Raw genomic sequence first — 17954 nt, 5'->3', positions numbered from 1 at the left:
GTGGAAGCAAAGAGTGCAGTTACCTCAGTGTTTGCTGACGCGTTTCATTAGGAGCGGTGTTCGGTGTTTCCGTCTCACAAGAACAAAGAAGTTGATTTTTTTCTTGTGTCAGAAGGTGAGCCAAGTTCAAGGGTATACTCACTACCTATCAATTTACTCAGCAACTGGGTTTGCATTCACATTCCACGCATCTCGTCGGATTTCCTTTCATGGCCCTACGTATCAACCGCCCAAGCTTTTATTACATTTTTTTAAAAGGTTTCTTTTTGTTTGTTCATTTGTTTGTGTGTTAGAGTTAAATCTTGCAACTTAAATTCCAAGCATTCAGTGACGTAACTAAGCGTGCAAACGGTGCTTGTGCCCTGGGCGCCGGATTGGGAGGGCTTAAAATTGTGCAGATATTTGGGGGGCGTTTTGGTTTGGCTGGTCAGGGGAGCGCTAAGGCGAGTTCTTGCCCCGGACGGCAGCAAGCATATTTGTAACGCTGCAAGGATTTCCATATTAAGGTTGGTGTAAAGGGACAAGTTTTGCCAATAGATGTCACTACAGTCTTCGTAACTCTCTCATGTATTTTTTTACCTTTCACGAAAATTCACGATTTCTCTTACAAATTTCAACCTAGAGACTTCAAATTTTTGCAGAAGGAACTTCATTACCTATCGAAGGCAACAATCCGTGCCGATTTCTTATTTAGAAGTTTCTTCATTGATGAAACAGTTATATTGTTAAAGGTTTGGATATTCAATTCAACAAACAAGCCATTTCAACAATGAAAAAAATTCTAAATAAAAAATCGAAACGGATTGTTGTCTTCGATAGGTTATGAAGTTCCTTCTCTAAAAATTTAAAGTCTCTAGGTTGAAATTTGTAAGAGAAATCGTGAATTTTCGTGAAAGGTAAAAAATACACGAGAAAGATACGAAGACTGTAGTGACATCTATCGGCAAAACTTGTCCCTTTAAACTAACCTTAAGTAAAAGGGGCAAAGACTCCGGCGGTGATCCGCTGCTCGAGGAGCCCCCGTAACTTTTGTAGGATGGTAAGAACCTACACACACACACAAATAAGAAAATGGAAAATCAAAAAAAGAAGAAAAATAATAAATTCTAAGTTTTCGCTGTATTGCTTAAATCAAGGTTTCTCAACATGGGGTCGCAGGAGGGTTTCATGGGAGTTGAGAAGGTAAGCGGAAGAGATAAATATGTATAATTAGAATCTAATACCGGATTTTTTAAAATTTTGTTCTGATAGGCATATTTTTATTTTTATACGTACTGTAAAGAACAAAAAATAGATCTACTAAACATTTTCAACAAGTGCAGAGTTGTTTAAAAATCAATTTAAATGAAAGAGGATCGAATTCGATATTTGTAATATGAATGAACAGACCAAATTTGGTTTTAATCCGTTCGCTTATTGGCGAAGTTACTGTATCCACTGTATATATGAGATGGATTCTACTATTATAGAAATAGATGGATATCGTAAGATCTCCACAATAGGAATAAAACCCCACACAAGCTTATTACAAGTCAGAAATTATAAGGGGGTCGCTGGCAAGAGGATGTGATAAAAATGGGCGTCGTGATAGGAATTAGGTTGAGAACCACTGAATCTGCCATTATTGACAGATCACTCCAAAACCCGATCAATAATACAATATTTGCACTCATTTCACTATAAAATGAACTAAATTAGAAAAAAAAAATGAAATGAAATTTTTAAGTTTTATGTCCCACGGTTATGCTGGTTAGACTAAAAGGTTAGACGGTGATGATGAGTAATGAATGAAATAGTGGAATGAAGAAAGTGGGAGGAAACGGGAGAACCCTGAGAAAACCCTGAGAAAACCCACGAGCACGGTGTTTGTTCACCAAAACTAAATTAGAGTATTATTACTTCAGTACATGGGAGGGGGCACTTACTTCACTGGTAGAGCGCTTACGTCTGGTGCGTGGTGTCCCTGGTTCGACCCTCGACTAAGTAAGTTTGTGGTGAACTACATCGTGTTTGTTGGTTTTCTCGGGGTATTCCCATTTCCTTCCACTTTCTCATTCCACTAATTCTTCCATCATCATTCACTTACATTAGTCATCCGTTTCCGTTAGTCTACAGACCATGACCGTGAAACGGTAAATATTATTATTATTATTATTATTATTATTATTATTATTATTATTATTATTATTATTATTATTATTATTATTATTATTATTATTATTATTATTATTGGTGTGTGCTGTAACGACATCCATCGATTGAAAGTATGAACAGAGCCTGATCATTGAGAGAGGTTAAACTAAAGCAGACTTAAATAGTTACCATCAGTGGTGCTATTCAGCCGGTTCGCACCTGTTCGCTAGAACTGGTTGTTAAAATATTTCCAGTTCACAGAACCGTTTGTTCTACCCAGACATGACAGTAAATTTTACACTGTCCAGTAAATTTATATCCAAGATCAGTAAATTTTAGTTTAAGTAGGCCTATCTTTGTTTTTAGAAATCAAGGATCACACAACATTGATCTCTCAGAACAAGGTACTGTATAAGCTTTATTTTTAAAACTGAAATGCTCAGATATCAAGAATGAGAATTAGGATCACATGAGTGTAGTGGTGAGGGTTATTTATATTTGGAACGCATACATACCATTGTCAACAATTGTTGATCCATTCCTTAATTAAGATCTTTTCAGTACTTTATGACAAGTATCTATCTTGGATAAGTACTTTCCAAGACATTCGCAGTGCTAATTTCGTAACACCACCCTGTATTCAGATGCTGTGTAGGTCTCTACTTGTCACTTGTGGTATTCAGTAAAAAAATTTGCTTTTCTCCACCATCTATATGCCTTTTTCCTAAGAGAGTTATATCCATCTACCTACCTATCAATCTAGACAGACAGACAGAGAGAGAACCGGTTGTTCAAAGATTAGAATAGCACCACTGGTTACCATTAAATAGATGGTCTAATACAAAAGGTGCCTATGTGTATATTGTGTTCTTCACTAGTTGTGTTATGTGAATGTGGAGATGCATTGATACTTTAAGTCCATCCAGGAAGAAATTTGTTGTTCCCTCCCATGTTTTTCTAACGCCTAACAAATTGAATATTCATGGCGAAGAATGGCCGTGTTGTCTACTTAGAGATCAACATGGTTTATGCAAATACATGCAATGCACCGTCCGCTGCCACGTCTCCTTCGTTAAATAGAATGTCGTCAGGACGTTATTCTAAGAAGCATCCTCCCGAAGATTCAATGATAAATGAATTAGAATGATAGTCACTTCGTATTAACAAAAGAAAATATCTGTGTGTACTGTATTAAAATGTAACACCCCAAGTACTTAAATTTAAGGTGTTCCACACACAACATAGTACGATAGAATAGGAGTTTATGTACAGTGTGTTCCAGTGCGATGTCTATTTTTTTTTCATATAGATATCTTCGAATAAATACAATGTATTGATATAATGAAGTATGTGTAAGAGGTTATCTCCGAGGAAATAACTTGCGGTACTTTTCCCTCTTTCTTCTGAAGCCCCTTTCTCCATATTGTTAGGTGCATACATTAGAATGTATATATCAATGCCTCCACGTGGTTTTCGAATAATTGCTCGAAAATTCGATAATGATTCGCTGTTTTAGTGGTATTTAAAAAATGCCTGAAGAGCAAGAGAGTAATATTTGCTTGTTGTTTGTTTTGGATCAATCGCTGACTCTTTAGTTGGTCACCTACAAAAGTTTGCTTGCACCTCTCCCCTGGGCTTTGTTTTCTAGATGTAGCCCGATCAAACTGTATCTATTAATGAGTATCCCCTTAGTTCGGGAATTACATTTCCAACCCTGGCGGTACTCAATGGTAGTGATGATTTCAGAAGCTTTTTTTTTTTTTTTTTTTTTTTTTAGGAAGGGGAAATTTCAATACACTGGGATGAAAAGTCTAGTACGAAAGTACTAGGAATTCACCTTGAGCACTATACGATATATGGTCCTGGAATAGGGAATATCCTCCGAGCCAGCCCTTGAAATCACCAGACCCCATTGGTTAGTAATATCGGCACTTATTTCTGAAGTTTTATTTAAAAAATAAACTTCTAGTTTTTTTTATTTGTGATATGTTCTTTTAATTTAAATTTATTTTATGATATAATGAACAAGAATATGTTATATACATTTAAAAGTTAATACGATCAAAAGATTGCGATAAATGCTTGATTCTGTTAGTGTGGATTTTGACGCTTGCTTTACCAGTCAATCAGAACGCATATTCATAGTAAGTACAGGATTTTTTTTAGAAAAGAGCACATAATAATATAATAATAATAATAATAATAATAATAATAATAATAATAATAATAATAATAATAATAATTATTATTATTATTATTATTATTATTATTATTATTATTATTATTATTATTATTATTATTATTATTATTATTATTATTTGCATACGTTCTAATTTTAACCTCCTTGATGACTAATTCAAAATCATACAACAAAAACAAATGCATCTATTTACGTTGATTAGCATCGTCATTTGTTGCCATGTGTAGTCAGAGTAGCTAAGTCATTGAACTTGCCTTGTGGTGTGGAGACATGAAAGAGTTGCTTTCTTCTTCGTCTGTGGAAGTAAGTCCCAAAGGTTCAGGAGAAACCGACTCACTTCCGAAGCAACTTTCACTACGCGAATTCATTATTCAATCCTGTTTTTCTGCATTAAAAACTATATATATATATATATATATATATATATATATATATATATATATATATATATATATAATTTTTTAAATAACAAACGAGAAACTTCATTTTCAGAATTGACGTAAGGAGTCATAATCTTTATAAAATTTGACCAAAACAAGCAGTTACTTGTAATTATATATGTTTTTAGTTTAGGCAATGCATTATTGCCTTCACCAGATACTTTCTGAGTCATTCCGTACCAGTCTTTGCAAAATTTGTGTACAGTAGCGGAACGCAAAAAACTCAAAAGGTCATTATAACTGCTATGCCGATTATCACAGATTTTGTGTTTCGTTCATGCAAACCGTTGCGGAATGTGCCCATTTATATCTTGTCATTACGCTGCTTTCCTTGTAATCTCATTCCAGCAATGGTTCCATTTTAGAAGGAAAGAAAAACAATTCAGGTTCTACAGAAGGACAAATTAATAAATATTTGCTTTGCTCAGATTTTGTTTAAGCTAAGCCGATAAGTAGAACACAGAATAAATTTGTGTTCCTTTTTAATAAACAACCCAACGTCATATTCAAAATGAATCATCAGCGTAAGTGTCCTTGCGTTTTTCCATTTGGGCAGATTACTTGCTACCACACATACGCTGGAATAATAATGTCATCTCTTGTTTGTCACCATGGTCATCTTCATTCATTTACCAAAATTCCTCTATATACTAACCTGTGTATCCGTAATAAGTCTCTGTGAACGTTGGAGGCCCGGGTTCATTTCTTGGTGGGAGCTCATGTGATTCGGGTTCCACGTTAAGCAGTAGGTCCTGCCTCATATAGTCTTGTTGCTGAAATGATGCTAAACTCAAAATCAAATCAAATCAACCAGCCCTTAAGTTTTCATCTCACTTTACTAGCCGCTGTATACATCACTTTCATGTCTTCCTTCTTTCTTTTTCCTGACAGTACCCTCTACGTTCTATCACATCTGAGAAAATATTTATTTTTAGTAACACTTCCTCATCGCATTTCACTTCAGCTAATCGTTTCAGTTTTGAAATTATTATTATTGTCATTATTTTAACATAATGCCCTCTATAAAGTAAAGGAATGAATAAAATGACATTTGTACTTGAACGTCCCACGTTTATGCAGCGAGGCTAAGGGAGTCGGTGATGATGAGAAATGAATGAAATGGTGAAATAGAGAATCTAGAGGAAACCCACACACACAATGTTTATACACCCCAAAGCAGACTTGGCAGAAGCTGGGATCCAACCAGCGACCCCGCGTACCAGAGGTGAACATTACCAATGAGCCAGTGCGGCACTTTATACAATAAAGGAAACGAGAAGTTAATGACGGTGGAATAATTCCTAAAATGATAAGAAATATAATTGATTACAACTTCCTGCGACCGAACCAGATCCGTTTGTGCGTCCTTTGTCAGCAGCGAATGTATATAGGTTTGTACTACATACTACTATACTGTTTAACTAACTACTGTACTACATTCAATGCTCTTTCACTGGGAAACTTGTGTAGTAAAGGCGTGAGTGCTAGCCACTAGAACAACGGGACTGGCTTTACTAAAGATAAAATCTCTGCCACTGAGTCACAGTTTCCAGGAGTTTTGTTCGAATTCATTCAACAAAAATAGCTTAGTAAGTTATTTTAGAATAATCACGGATTGTGTTTTGCGGTTACAGTATGCATTTTGAAACTGTTGTCAGACAGGGGAAATCCATGGTGTGTCGATTGTGAAGCCCTTAATATGAAGTGGTGAAAAGTTTGAGGGGAAGGTAATGTGACTGGAGCGACTAGAATGATAAGTAGGAAATGGACCATCAACAGCAGAAGACACGTTTCTCAAATGAATAAACTTTAGATGCTGAGGTCGTAACGGGGCTGGGAGGCTCCAGTCATTCCAACCCAACAGCTTCTCTCAGCGATTCCATAGCCTCTCTTCAGTACTCGTTTATGGCAGTTTCTACGATGAGATAATACATGCATTGGTTGGCCACAGTATTATAATAGCAGTTGCGTTAACGTTCCCAATAACTGATGACATATCCTGTGAACGTGAAAGGTAATGTTTCTGTTCCCCCGTAATCACTATTGAATTCGGAGAGAAAGGATGGAGGAAAATAATCCTTTGTTCTCTGTAATTGGTAATATTTATATATATAAGGTTGGTATGATTTGAAATTCTATTGGGAAATTACCCCTGTGATACAACCAATTGATGGAACAAGATCACGCGTACGATTCACAAACTCTGTACATGTTCAAAAAAAAAACATGCTGCGGTGTCCAGTCAGTCAGGAGACAATGTCGTGTGAAAGTATACCATGGAAAATAGAACATTCTGAGTGAATTTCCTTTACGAGCTCAAAGTAGAGCTTTCTGTCGAAAATATCAACAGTTCTTTTTTTACCAGCTGTAAGCGAAGACAGTTGATTTATTCATTTCATTCAAAAATGAGCCCCGCGGCCAGCGACCAACAGCATGTTCTGATGAATTCTCAGGAACAGCATGGAAGCGAACCCTCAGAAGAGTATTCGTGTAATTGCACACGAATTATGGATACATCGTACCTCTGTCGTTCGACGATTCCGCGAGGTGAAGAAGTTGACTCACGGGTGACACCAATCGATAACAATCGCCATCTGGAGGTGTTCTAAGAGTACGGAATAACCGGGAATATTGCCGCATTGCATTGTTACTTGAGATGAAAAGTGGATCTGATGACAATCGAAAACAATGGTTAAATCCTGACCAACGTCCAAGACAGTTTCCTAAACCACCTCTCCACGCACACAAAGTGTTGCTGGTATGGGATGATCCACCAGTCTTTCACCATCGAGATGAAAGCAATACTGTGGATTGATCTAAGTTAACTCCATAAAATGCACTGCAGATTTCTGCGCAGACATTTCTCAGTGATCAACAGACAGTGTCCTCGTGTTGTACAACAACGCATACGCGCAGATGTTGCTCGAATGCCGCTGCAGAATGTTCATAAGTTGCAGTATTAAATCCTTCATTACCCATCGTATTCTTCTGACATGTGTCCAATCCAACACTGTCTCTTCTGACATCTAGATTACTTGTTGGGAGGGAATGGTTTTTGTGATGTCTGGGTGGTGGAGCATGTGATAGAGGAGTTATACGAATGTAGACTTGGGACTTCTCGCCATGAAACCAATAATTGTTGCCTGAGCGATGACAAAAGTATGTGGCTGCAGCCAAAAAGAACCTTGAGTAGCCAGATATTAGAGTTCTCTCTCTATGTGAGCTTTGTTTTTCTTTCTTCGAAAATGATACATATCGTCGCAATATAAAGCGCTTTCAAAATTATTCTTAGATTTTCAAACTTTAGATTGTATTATAACTATACACGTCGAAGAGAGCGGTACAATTTTTAAAAACATGTTTGATTTTAAAAACGAATTGGTAAAAATTCAGCAAATTTGAACAGTTATTGTATATCTCATATCACCCTATTTTCAAAGACATATATTTTTGAAATGTTTTATTACGATATCCATACTGTTTTATAAACGTATATATTTAAAATAATGGGTTTGATGTTAGATATAAATAGCGCTTTTTTCACATGCAAAATTTAAGAAAAATATACATTTACATGTTGAAGATTGAAAGTGAGGAACGAAAGTTACTCCGTAGTCTCTCCTCCTCCTCCCCCTCCCCCTCATATTAATGTTGTTACTTGATAACAAGCTGTTCTTGACAGAATATCGCCATTTGGAATGCTGTTTCTAGTTTTCGGTTTTCATTCGATTTTGAAAAAGAAGAAGTTACAAAGATATTATACACGATTCGTAGAACTTATCCGATCTTCACTAAAATGTTCATGCTGGGAGACTTTTAGAAGCTTAGTACGCATATGAAACATCATGGTTTTGATCTTTAGTTCTTGAGTTATTGTCATCGAAGTCGAGGGTTGTACTTATTTGAGTCGAAATCCCAAAAGTTATGGCCACTAAGTCGAGAATCGAAGTCTTGCACATCACGATGTTTATGCGTATTAAGTTTGTTAAGAACGACCAATATTTCAAATTTGGTAGAACTTCTGGTTTGGGCTTGGATTTTGCATATCTGTAAACGGAAGTAATGTAGTGTGATTGTAATGTCCCACGTGCTTGTGTTTACAATCAAAACATACTCTGTATATTGGCTATGGGATGGGACAGGAAAGGAGACATGTACTTCGAACATGGGCGTCTCTGACGGGGGGACGGGGGGCACGACCCCCAATATTTTAAAATACGAAATATTCAATATTTTATTTTAATTTACTTTATTTAGATACTCACTAGCAGTTAGATCGTTTCCTTTTATGTCCCCCCCCCCCCCAAATTTTACATGCCAGAGACGCCAATGACTTCGAAATGTAATTTTATGGTACGGTTACATGTAACTTGAAGCGTGACGTTACGAAAACGACACAGTCGTCTCCCATTCAAAATTTGTATTCACTGTTTGATAAAAACAATGACGATTTCGCAGCATGAAACAATATCAGTTAACCATCCTAATTTTGTAGTTGAATGACATTTTGTTTGTTTTCAGGAGAGGGAGACGTACAAGTTCACGACGCTGAGGAAGGTGATGCGGGAGTTGTTGGACTGGAGGCGTCAGCTAATCACAGGGACTCTAACTCAGGACCAAATGAGGGAGTTGAAGCTCAAAATCACCGCAAAGATCGACTGGGGGAATCGGTGAGTACAACATTTATTATTTATATAAACCTTTGTTTATTAAAGTTAGTGTTCGTTCCTTTCCAGCACCAAGGCTGTATGAGACGTGGGCCTACTGCTTAAGAGAGAATCCGAACCGTCGTGATATCCCCTCAAATGTCAGTGCTCTTCCACTGGGAATCGAATCAATGAAACACATGCGCCAATGAAGACATTTTAGGACTTTTTAAGATCACGATGTTCTCCATATGCCATATTTTAAGTGCGACGCCCGCAAAATTTAATAACAACAAAATTTAAACATACAGTGTAATTCTACATATTTGATTAGTATATATTTAAAAGAAGAAAAGCTCCTACTAACAGCGTCTGTTCTATTAAATGAAAAAATACAATTAAATCCCTAAATTCTAAAATGTAATTCCTAAATTTAAGAAGAAATTGATAAATTCTTATGTATACCCAATGTAAGTGGACTTCGGAACACACATGTAAAGTTTTGATAACAGAAAAATAAAAGTTTCAGTTTATTTCTAATTTTGAAAATTGGCAACGTATTAAAAATCTCTATGTCGTATTTCATTCATGGTTTGGTACTTTCGCCTTACGCCTAAGAAGTCGCGACGCTTAGTTTGGGAATCTGTCAACCTCATATGTCTGTATTTGCCTTCGTCCAAGTTAAGTTACTTATTGTTAATTCATATTAAAAAAAAAAAATCGTTGACGAAGTTATTGTAATGTTCGTGTGTCTTTCTAGGTATTATTTGTAGTTACTCGTAGTTCTATAGTTGAACTCTTTCACTGTGTAAGACGACGGAAAGAAAACTTTCCTAACCAGTGAATGTCGACTATAGTCACTGTTTTAAATGTTTTTGTCCGTATTTTGGTCTTGTCACGAAATGTGTTCCGTTCAATTTTTGCGCTCTATTGTTCTCGATAACACCTTTCGCTACTATTCTCGACAAGCCCAAAATACTGACAAAATAAATAAATAAAACAGTGACTATAGTCGACATTCACTGGTTAGGAAAATTCTCTTTAGGTCGACAAAAGTCGACATGCGCAGTGAAAGGGTTAAAATGAAAATTAAGTGAAGAGATTAGAACAGTATTGGATATAAGACAAATGCCTTAGCAACTTCCAATTTAAAGAAGATATTTCTCAACGTTAATCCAAACACATTTTCATAATATAATTAGAGACAGTGGTGGATCTTGAGGAAAATCAGATCGGTAAAAATAAATAAATACATTTTTACCGCTACAGCCGAAGGTAATTACTACATACTTCATTATAAGCCATATGCAAGAATCACGTGTATTCTTGGGAGGTTTAATCGATTGCAGAAGAGGCCGCGGTAGCTCAGTGGTAGAGCGTTCACCTCTGGTGCATGGGGTCCCGGGTTCAAACCCTGTACCAGCCAAGTGAACTTTGTGGTGGACAAACTCCGTGTGCGTGGGTTTTCTCGGGGTTCTCCCGTTTCCTCCCACTTTCTTCATTCCATTCATTACTGATCATCACTGTCTCCTTTAGCCTAACCGGCATAACCGTGCGACGTAAAACTCAAAGATTTCATTTCATTTTTTCGATTGCAGAAACCCGCTTCTCGCAAAATATTACCACCGTTTTTGCAATATAGTGGAGAACATTAAAACTGGATGTGATGGATATTTACTTTTTTGTGGTTTGAATATTACGTACATCCTAACTTTTGAACCTCTTCATTTTGGCCAAAATTGCTGGTCCATCAAATAGTTCTTGATTTATTTATTTATTTGTCTGATGGACACACGGAGTGACAGGGTTTCGGGAAGAGGCCTAATCATTGCGAAATTAAAATACCGCTAATTTTACAGTAATTATATCATATCTTCAAATAGATAAAAGATAATCGAAATGTGAAACAAGAGCGCGCTAGACAATATTATTTTGCATGAGGTACCGTTGTCATGAGAGTACCTTTCCGTTTGCAGGCATTTAGAAACGCGAAAATATATGCCAATTTTCTAAATGACTGGAAATCGAAAGCAAATATGTGAGCCATGATAACGGTATTTCATGTAAAATAATATTGTCTAGGGCGCTCTTGTTCCACTTTTTGATTATCTTTTATCTATTTGAAGATATCACATAATTACTGTAAAATTAGCGGTATTTTAATTTCGCTGTGATAGAGCCTATTAAAAGTAAACTGAAGACATTTGGAAGAGTAACCCTTGAGAAAAGAAAACTCTTTACTATTGTGTGCTCCATTTCTCTCCTACTTTCGTCAACGCTTCTTCTATTATTCTTTAAAGCCATACTTAGTCTAAATTAACCGAAATAAATAATTGAATGTTGTATCTTTCTCTTTATAATTTAATAATAACCTGACCTACTCATATAACAGTCAACGTTGACCTCGAGAGTACTGAGCATGTGTATGTGTGTGTGTGTAAAGAGTCATCCTGTGGTTGGTGGGTCACGGTCTCTGCGTGTCACTTGATCCTTCCTCACTAATTGGCATTATCCGCAAATTTAGTGGCACAATTAGCTCCACTGTACTCGCTGCAGTTTCTTCTCCCAATGTTCAACTTCATTCCATACCTTTCGTCAGTTCGTATGTGTCAGTGAGAAGAACACTGGATCACTTCATAATACCGTTTATCTCAAATTAAAAGCAAATAATAATAACAGTACAGTATGTTTAACACAAAATTTTGTGCTAAATTTATACATAATCTATGGTGTTCTGAATACAATACTCAAATACACAAGAAATGGATTTATGCTACGGACATCATCTTGGGAAATGACTGCCGAAAACTAATTTTTGGTGTTTGTCTCGAAAATATCCCGTCCTATCTTTAGTTTCTATTCATCCTATTTTTGGTAAAACTTGTGGTAACGTGAGGGCTTTTTAATAAGTATTAGCAATGAAATCAATAAACAAACCTAATTGAATGCGAGATAATGTTTATGCTTTGTATGTTGAGTTGTTACTAGGATCACAAAGTACTGCTTGAGACAAAATATTGTACTGTTTGTACGTTCATCCGTTGTTATTGTACAGGATAACTATTGAAGAAATTTTGAATTCAGTTTTCGTGTAGTAGATGGTTTGAGCGATTACCTTAACGAGTCCTTAATGAGTCAATCCTTAATGAGTCCTTACCGAATTCCTTAATGAGTCAATCCGTTAACATCTTCAAAAATAACGATGACTTTAAGGTTAGTGTAAAGGGATAAGTTTTGCCGATACATGTCACTTCAGTCTTCGTATCTCTCCCATGTATTTTTTACCTTTCACGAAAATTTACTATTTCTCTTACAAATTTTGACCTAGAGACTTCAATTTTTTAGAGAAGGATCTTCATAACCTATTAAAGGGAACCTCCGTGCCGATCTTTTTATTTAGAATTTTCTTCATTGTTGAAACAGTTCCATTGTTAAAGGTTTGGATATCCATTTCAACAATGAAGAAAATTCTAAATAAAAAATCGGCACGGATTATTGGCTTCGATAGATTATGAAGTTCGTTCTCTAAAAATTTGAAATCTGTAGGTTGAAATTTGTAAGAGAAATTGTCAAGGTCGGATCCAGGATTTTCTGAGGGGGATGCACCAATAATTACTACTACATTTAAATTAAATTCGATCTTTCTTAATTACTTTAGGCATCTGTGGTGATTAGCCTAAAAAATTTTGTTTTGCTTGGTGAATCCTTTTGCTTCAATCTTCAGAAAATCGCTATTGCTTTTGCAAAAGTCTGCTTACTTTTAAGCCCCAAACAGAAATATGACGACAGAAAATTTCGGAAAGTGTTCCTATTTTCACTGCTAGCTTATAATTTTAGATAGTGTATACTTACAACGAAGGATGGTGTGCGTACTGTACATCGGTGCACGCCCCTAAATCCGGCCATGGAAATCGTGAATTTTCATGAATCGTAAAAAAAAAAAAAAAAAAAAAAAAAATGGAGGGATACGAAGACTGTAGTGCCATCTATCGGCAAAACTTGTCCCTTTCAACCGACCTTAAAGTACTCTCCCGTTTGAAATTAATATTATCCCTTAGCTATGGAACCTATACAACAGTAAAGTGTTGTTGGTTGCCTACGAGAAAAGGATATACATCTTTCCTTCCTGCAAAAATATATGGAACAAACCCATTATTAAGCTACGTTGCAAGTGCAGTGGTACTCACAATAACATTTTACTAAACTCAATGACCGAAGATTTTTCAAAGCAATTAAGAAATTTAGTACTTTAAAGTAATAAAAAGTAAATTTTCCGTAACAATTTTTAATGTCTCCTACAATGTGATAATTATGTTAAGATTCCAACTTAAATACTACTCTAGAAGCATTCCATTCGTATCAGAAACTTTTTGAACTGACAAGTAACACAATGGAAGAAAAAAATGGCGGCCAAAGCACAACTTTCTGTAATCTGTGTGTGTCACTATTGTCAACAGTGGACAGCACATAAATAAATAAATAAATAAATAGGACTGATCTAGTGTAACGGAATAAAAATCAGACTAGCAGGGAATGACATACTTCTATTTAACACAATTAAATTACTTTTCTACGAATATTTTCCATTGTACTGCACAAGCTTTCAACTACTCGCTGAGCAAAATAATACGTTTATTGTAAAACTTATTAGCGTGTAGCAGTTTCGCCAATTATCCACTTGGCTTCATCAGACACTATAAATACCCAAGTAATAACTGATTATATATATAAGAGACAGTGAAATAATTCGTGAATGCTGATTGGCTACCATAGATTACTTCAGCCAATCCCCTAATAAAACTCCCTAATTCCCTTCCCTTCTTGTTGACAGCATATACATATATATCTAATTTACTAAATAACCTTACAAATAACTTTTAAATATGAATATTAAATAAATAATACTGAAATTCACACATATAACCTGTACAATTAACATATTCTATCTTTAAGGCTCCTTAACAATTTATTCCATTGTTCCTCAGTTTTAAGTCCTGAATTCCAGTTGATGATCCTGTCATATTCTATTTCAATGAATCTTGCTTCCTTCCATTTCTTCACTAACCAGGGCCGGGTTTAGGGGGGTTGCACCGGAGCACGTGCATCCCCCTCTGTTGTGAATATACACTATTTAAAGTGGGAAGCTGGTATTGAAAATAGCAATACGTTTCGAAAATTTCATGTCATGTTTCTGTTTCGAGCTTAAAAGAAAGCGGAGTTTTGCAAAAGCAATAGTTAAAGTCAACCACAGCTGCCTAAAGACATTTTTAAAAAATGATTCAAATGTACTGGTAGTTATTGGTGCACCCCTCCTCAGAAAATCCTGGATCCGGCCCTGTCACTTACCTTCTCTCAATTTGGCCCAGAACTTTCATTTCACTCCGATTCATTCAATGTGCCGTGTCACTTATTTGCTTATAAACTGAATTTCTGTCTCTCTCCAACCTAACGTCATCCTTCTCCTATATGTGGTCGTCTTACATAATATGTCTTCTCAATAATCTTTGGATAATATCCTAGTTGAACAAAAAATTATTAATGTTTAAAAATTAATTCTGGGCTATAGGAAATTAAATGTTTAACTTATCTGCTTGAATACCGTGATTATCGTACAACACATCAATTCTTACATTTACGAAACTATTCGTGTTTGTCGATTTTCTCGGAAACTACGCATGAGGACCATTTTGTTCAATGGTTGATGTCTTTATCCTTTGTTTACATTAAACGTTAATAACATTATGGAATTAGTTTATTCAAATAAATTATTGGAACTTTTTTTGTAATGTGGAGTTTTCAAAACTTTTAGTTCTTTTTTATTCTCTGTTCAAAACTTCAGTTTCAAAATATTATACGTATTGTATAAAATATTCATAGCGTTATAGAAAAGAAGAAGTACCGTTTATGTGAAGAAACTGGTTTGTTGATGCAATGATGATAAAAGTAACAATAGTGTTGATACATGGAACTAATTGCGCGATGTGCTGTTTGACACTAGAAACACTAATTGTAATGCTGATAAGGTTGTTTATGGTGACCTTCCCTCTGAACGTCTCAAGTCGTTTTACAAACAATGGACTATTCATTGAAGGATTTTCACCGTGAAAAAAGCTTTCGTGGCATCAAACATTTTAATCCAAGAATCTGCTCGCATAGCATTAAAAAAAAAAAAAAAAAAAAAAAAGAATGAATACACGTCATCTTGTATCACATTTATTAATCACAATAGCTACTTATTGCCTTGTTTGGCAGTTCACATGGAGCCCGAATAATTCAGATTTCCATCACAAACTAATCTTTCCTTTATTGCTGTTGCAAATAAGTGATTTCAAACTTTATTACTTGTAGATTCCTCTTTTACTGTTTTACTGCCATTTTAGCTGAATGGGAAAGAGTGTTGATAACAGCGGAATAGAAGAGCAATACTCTACAGACTAGGAATGCCCAATTCCGAATTTCGGAAAAATTCCGACTTTTTCGAAATCCGGAAAGTAAACTTTCCGATTCCGGGAAATTTTGGCCATCCCTAATACAGATATAAGGTGTAGGCTGGGTAGGACATGCATTAAAAAGCTGTTCTATAGATAGGGCAGTTTAAGGATAGTATTGCTCACGACACGAGACGAGACGAGACAACAAATAAAGTCTTGTTGTATCGTCTCATAAGTTTTATAGAAGTCTCGTCTTGATTATTGATGGATTTTATTTAGTCGCGTCTTGATTCTCAAAATGCTTCTCTCGTCTCGTTTTCTAAATTTTAGTTTAAGGTCACGTGGACAGTGCTAAAGCAAATGGTCAAATACATCCCAGCATGAATTGCTTGATTGTTGTCAAATACAAAATCACAATTCTCGAACACTAGCGAATATGTGTTCTATTTAGTTAGTTATCACAGTTTTGATATGAAAACTAGCCTTGTCTTTGTCACAAACAAGTTTTTTTTTTCTTAATTTTTCAACAGATGTAAAGGGAAAAATCAAGAAATAAAGATAAAAGAGTTAGTTGCACTGGAATTGCAAACTGATAGAAATATATTGAGATTGAAGCTCGATATTGAATTTTATATATAAAAAAGACAACCATCTTTCCCCTGTAAGTGTGTTTGCTTTATTTTTCAGTAACATAATAGATTATTATTTTTGAAAAAGATAGAATGAGATTGTATTTGTAGTGTTTTAAGTCTTTCTGAGTGCGAGTGCTGTTTCCCTTCCCTTCGTTGTTCATGATAGGGTAGCATACTTAAAATCGTGGCTTTTAAGATTTGTTCTTTGTGGATGAAAGCGGTGGGGGGATGATCCATTGCACGGAGCAGCAAATTGCCTAGGGCCGGCCCTGTCCCTACTTACGAATATTATGTTTGTTTGGGACCGCGCCAAGGTTGGACGACGACAAGCCTGGACACTTTTTGTGTCCAGGCTTGTCGTTGGCCAACCTTGTCGTCAGCGACCCAAAATGAGATGTGCCCAGGCTTGTCGGGATCGACCACGACAAGCTTGGACACCCCAGGAATGTGTCCAGGCTTGTCGTCAACGACCCAATTTGAAATGTCTGTTCGAACAAACTCTACCAGTTAAGGCGTTTCCAGTTCATACATACATGTCCTTCAATATAGAGTTGCATGGCTCGCATCTATATCACGGTGGTATAAAATTTACACTGCAGTGTCATCAGAGAGAACAGTTGCCCTTGTACATTGATAACACTAACTGCCCTTGTACACCCGTACAAGTGAATAAACAGTTGTATTTGTCAGATCATTTAATTTAGAAAACGAACATGTGGTTGCTTAGTGGATTAATACCAAGGTTCTTCGAGATCTTTCGTATTCACCCACCAAGTGACCACAAATGATGGTTAGTTGTCCAATATTGAAGGATATGACGAACACAACTATATATCCATTTATTTATTGTGTCCAGGCTTGTCGTTGGCCAACCTTGTCGCCAGCTATCCAAAATCGATCCCGACAAGCCTGGACACCTCAGGAATGTGTCCAGGCTTGTCGTCGACCAACCTTGTCGTCAGCGACCCAAAATGAGATGTGTCCAGGCTTGTGGGGATCGACCACGACAAGCTTGGACACCTCAGGAATTCGTTCGAGTCTGGCGCAAGAGGATAAATTGAGAAGTGTCCAAGCTTGTCGTTGTCCAAGCTTGTCGTCGTCCAACCTTGTCGGAAGCGACCAAAATTAAGTGTCCAGGCTTGTCGTCGTCCAACCTTGTCTGCGTCCCGTTTGTTTCCATTGCGTGTTAACTTACGTTAAGACTCTTTTCGATCAGAGTTCATGTTTTTAATCACCCTAACACTTCAAATTTCAATGTTAATCTCCATAGAACAAACCTAACATCAGAAATGTTTCTTAATATCTCCATATTCGCCGTTGTCGTTCTATCCAAATCAGAACTTTCAGAAATCTACCATAGTTTCACAGTGTACAAAGAAACTTTTTTTTTTTTTTTTTTTGTTCATCGGAAATGGCACTTATGCAACATATCTGGCGAGAAGAATAAGTTATCAATTTGTTATAAATAATGG

General features: G+C 36.1%; 1 protein-coding gene across 4 annotated transcripts in view; it reads left to right on the top strand.

Moving 5' to 3' along the window:
- Positions 1-17954, top strand: part of spg (dedicator of cytokinesis spg) — a 499880-nt gene that overhangs the window by 259860 nt on the left and 222066 nt on the right. For all 4 annotated transcript variants that reach the window (XM_081742033.1, XM_081742031.1, XM_081742032.1 and 1 more), the window contains exon 6: positions 9295-9443. In XM_081742033.1, the coding sequence (XP_081598159.1) occupies positions 9295-9443 (149 nt within the window). The remainder of the gene's footprint in view (positions 1-9294; positions 9444-17954) is intronic.

Source organism: Thermobia domestica, chromosome 16, assembly GCF_964235325.1.
Source record: "Thermobia domestica chromosome 16, izTheDome1.hap1.1, whole genome shotgun sequence".
NCBI lineage: Eukaryota > Metazoa > Arthropoda > Insecta > Zygentoma > Lepismatidae > Thermobia > Thermobia domestica.
Note: the sequence above shows the minus strand (reverse complement) of the source record. Positions and strands in the feature narration are given on the sequence as shown.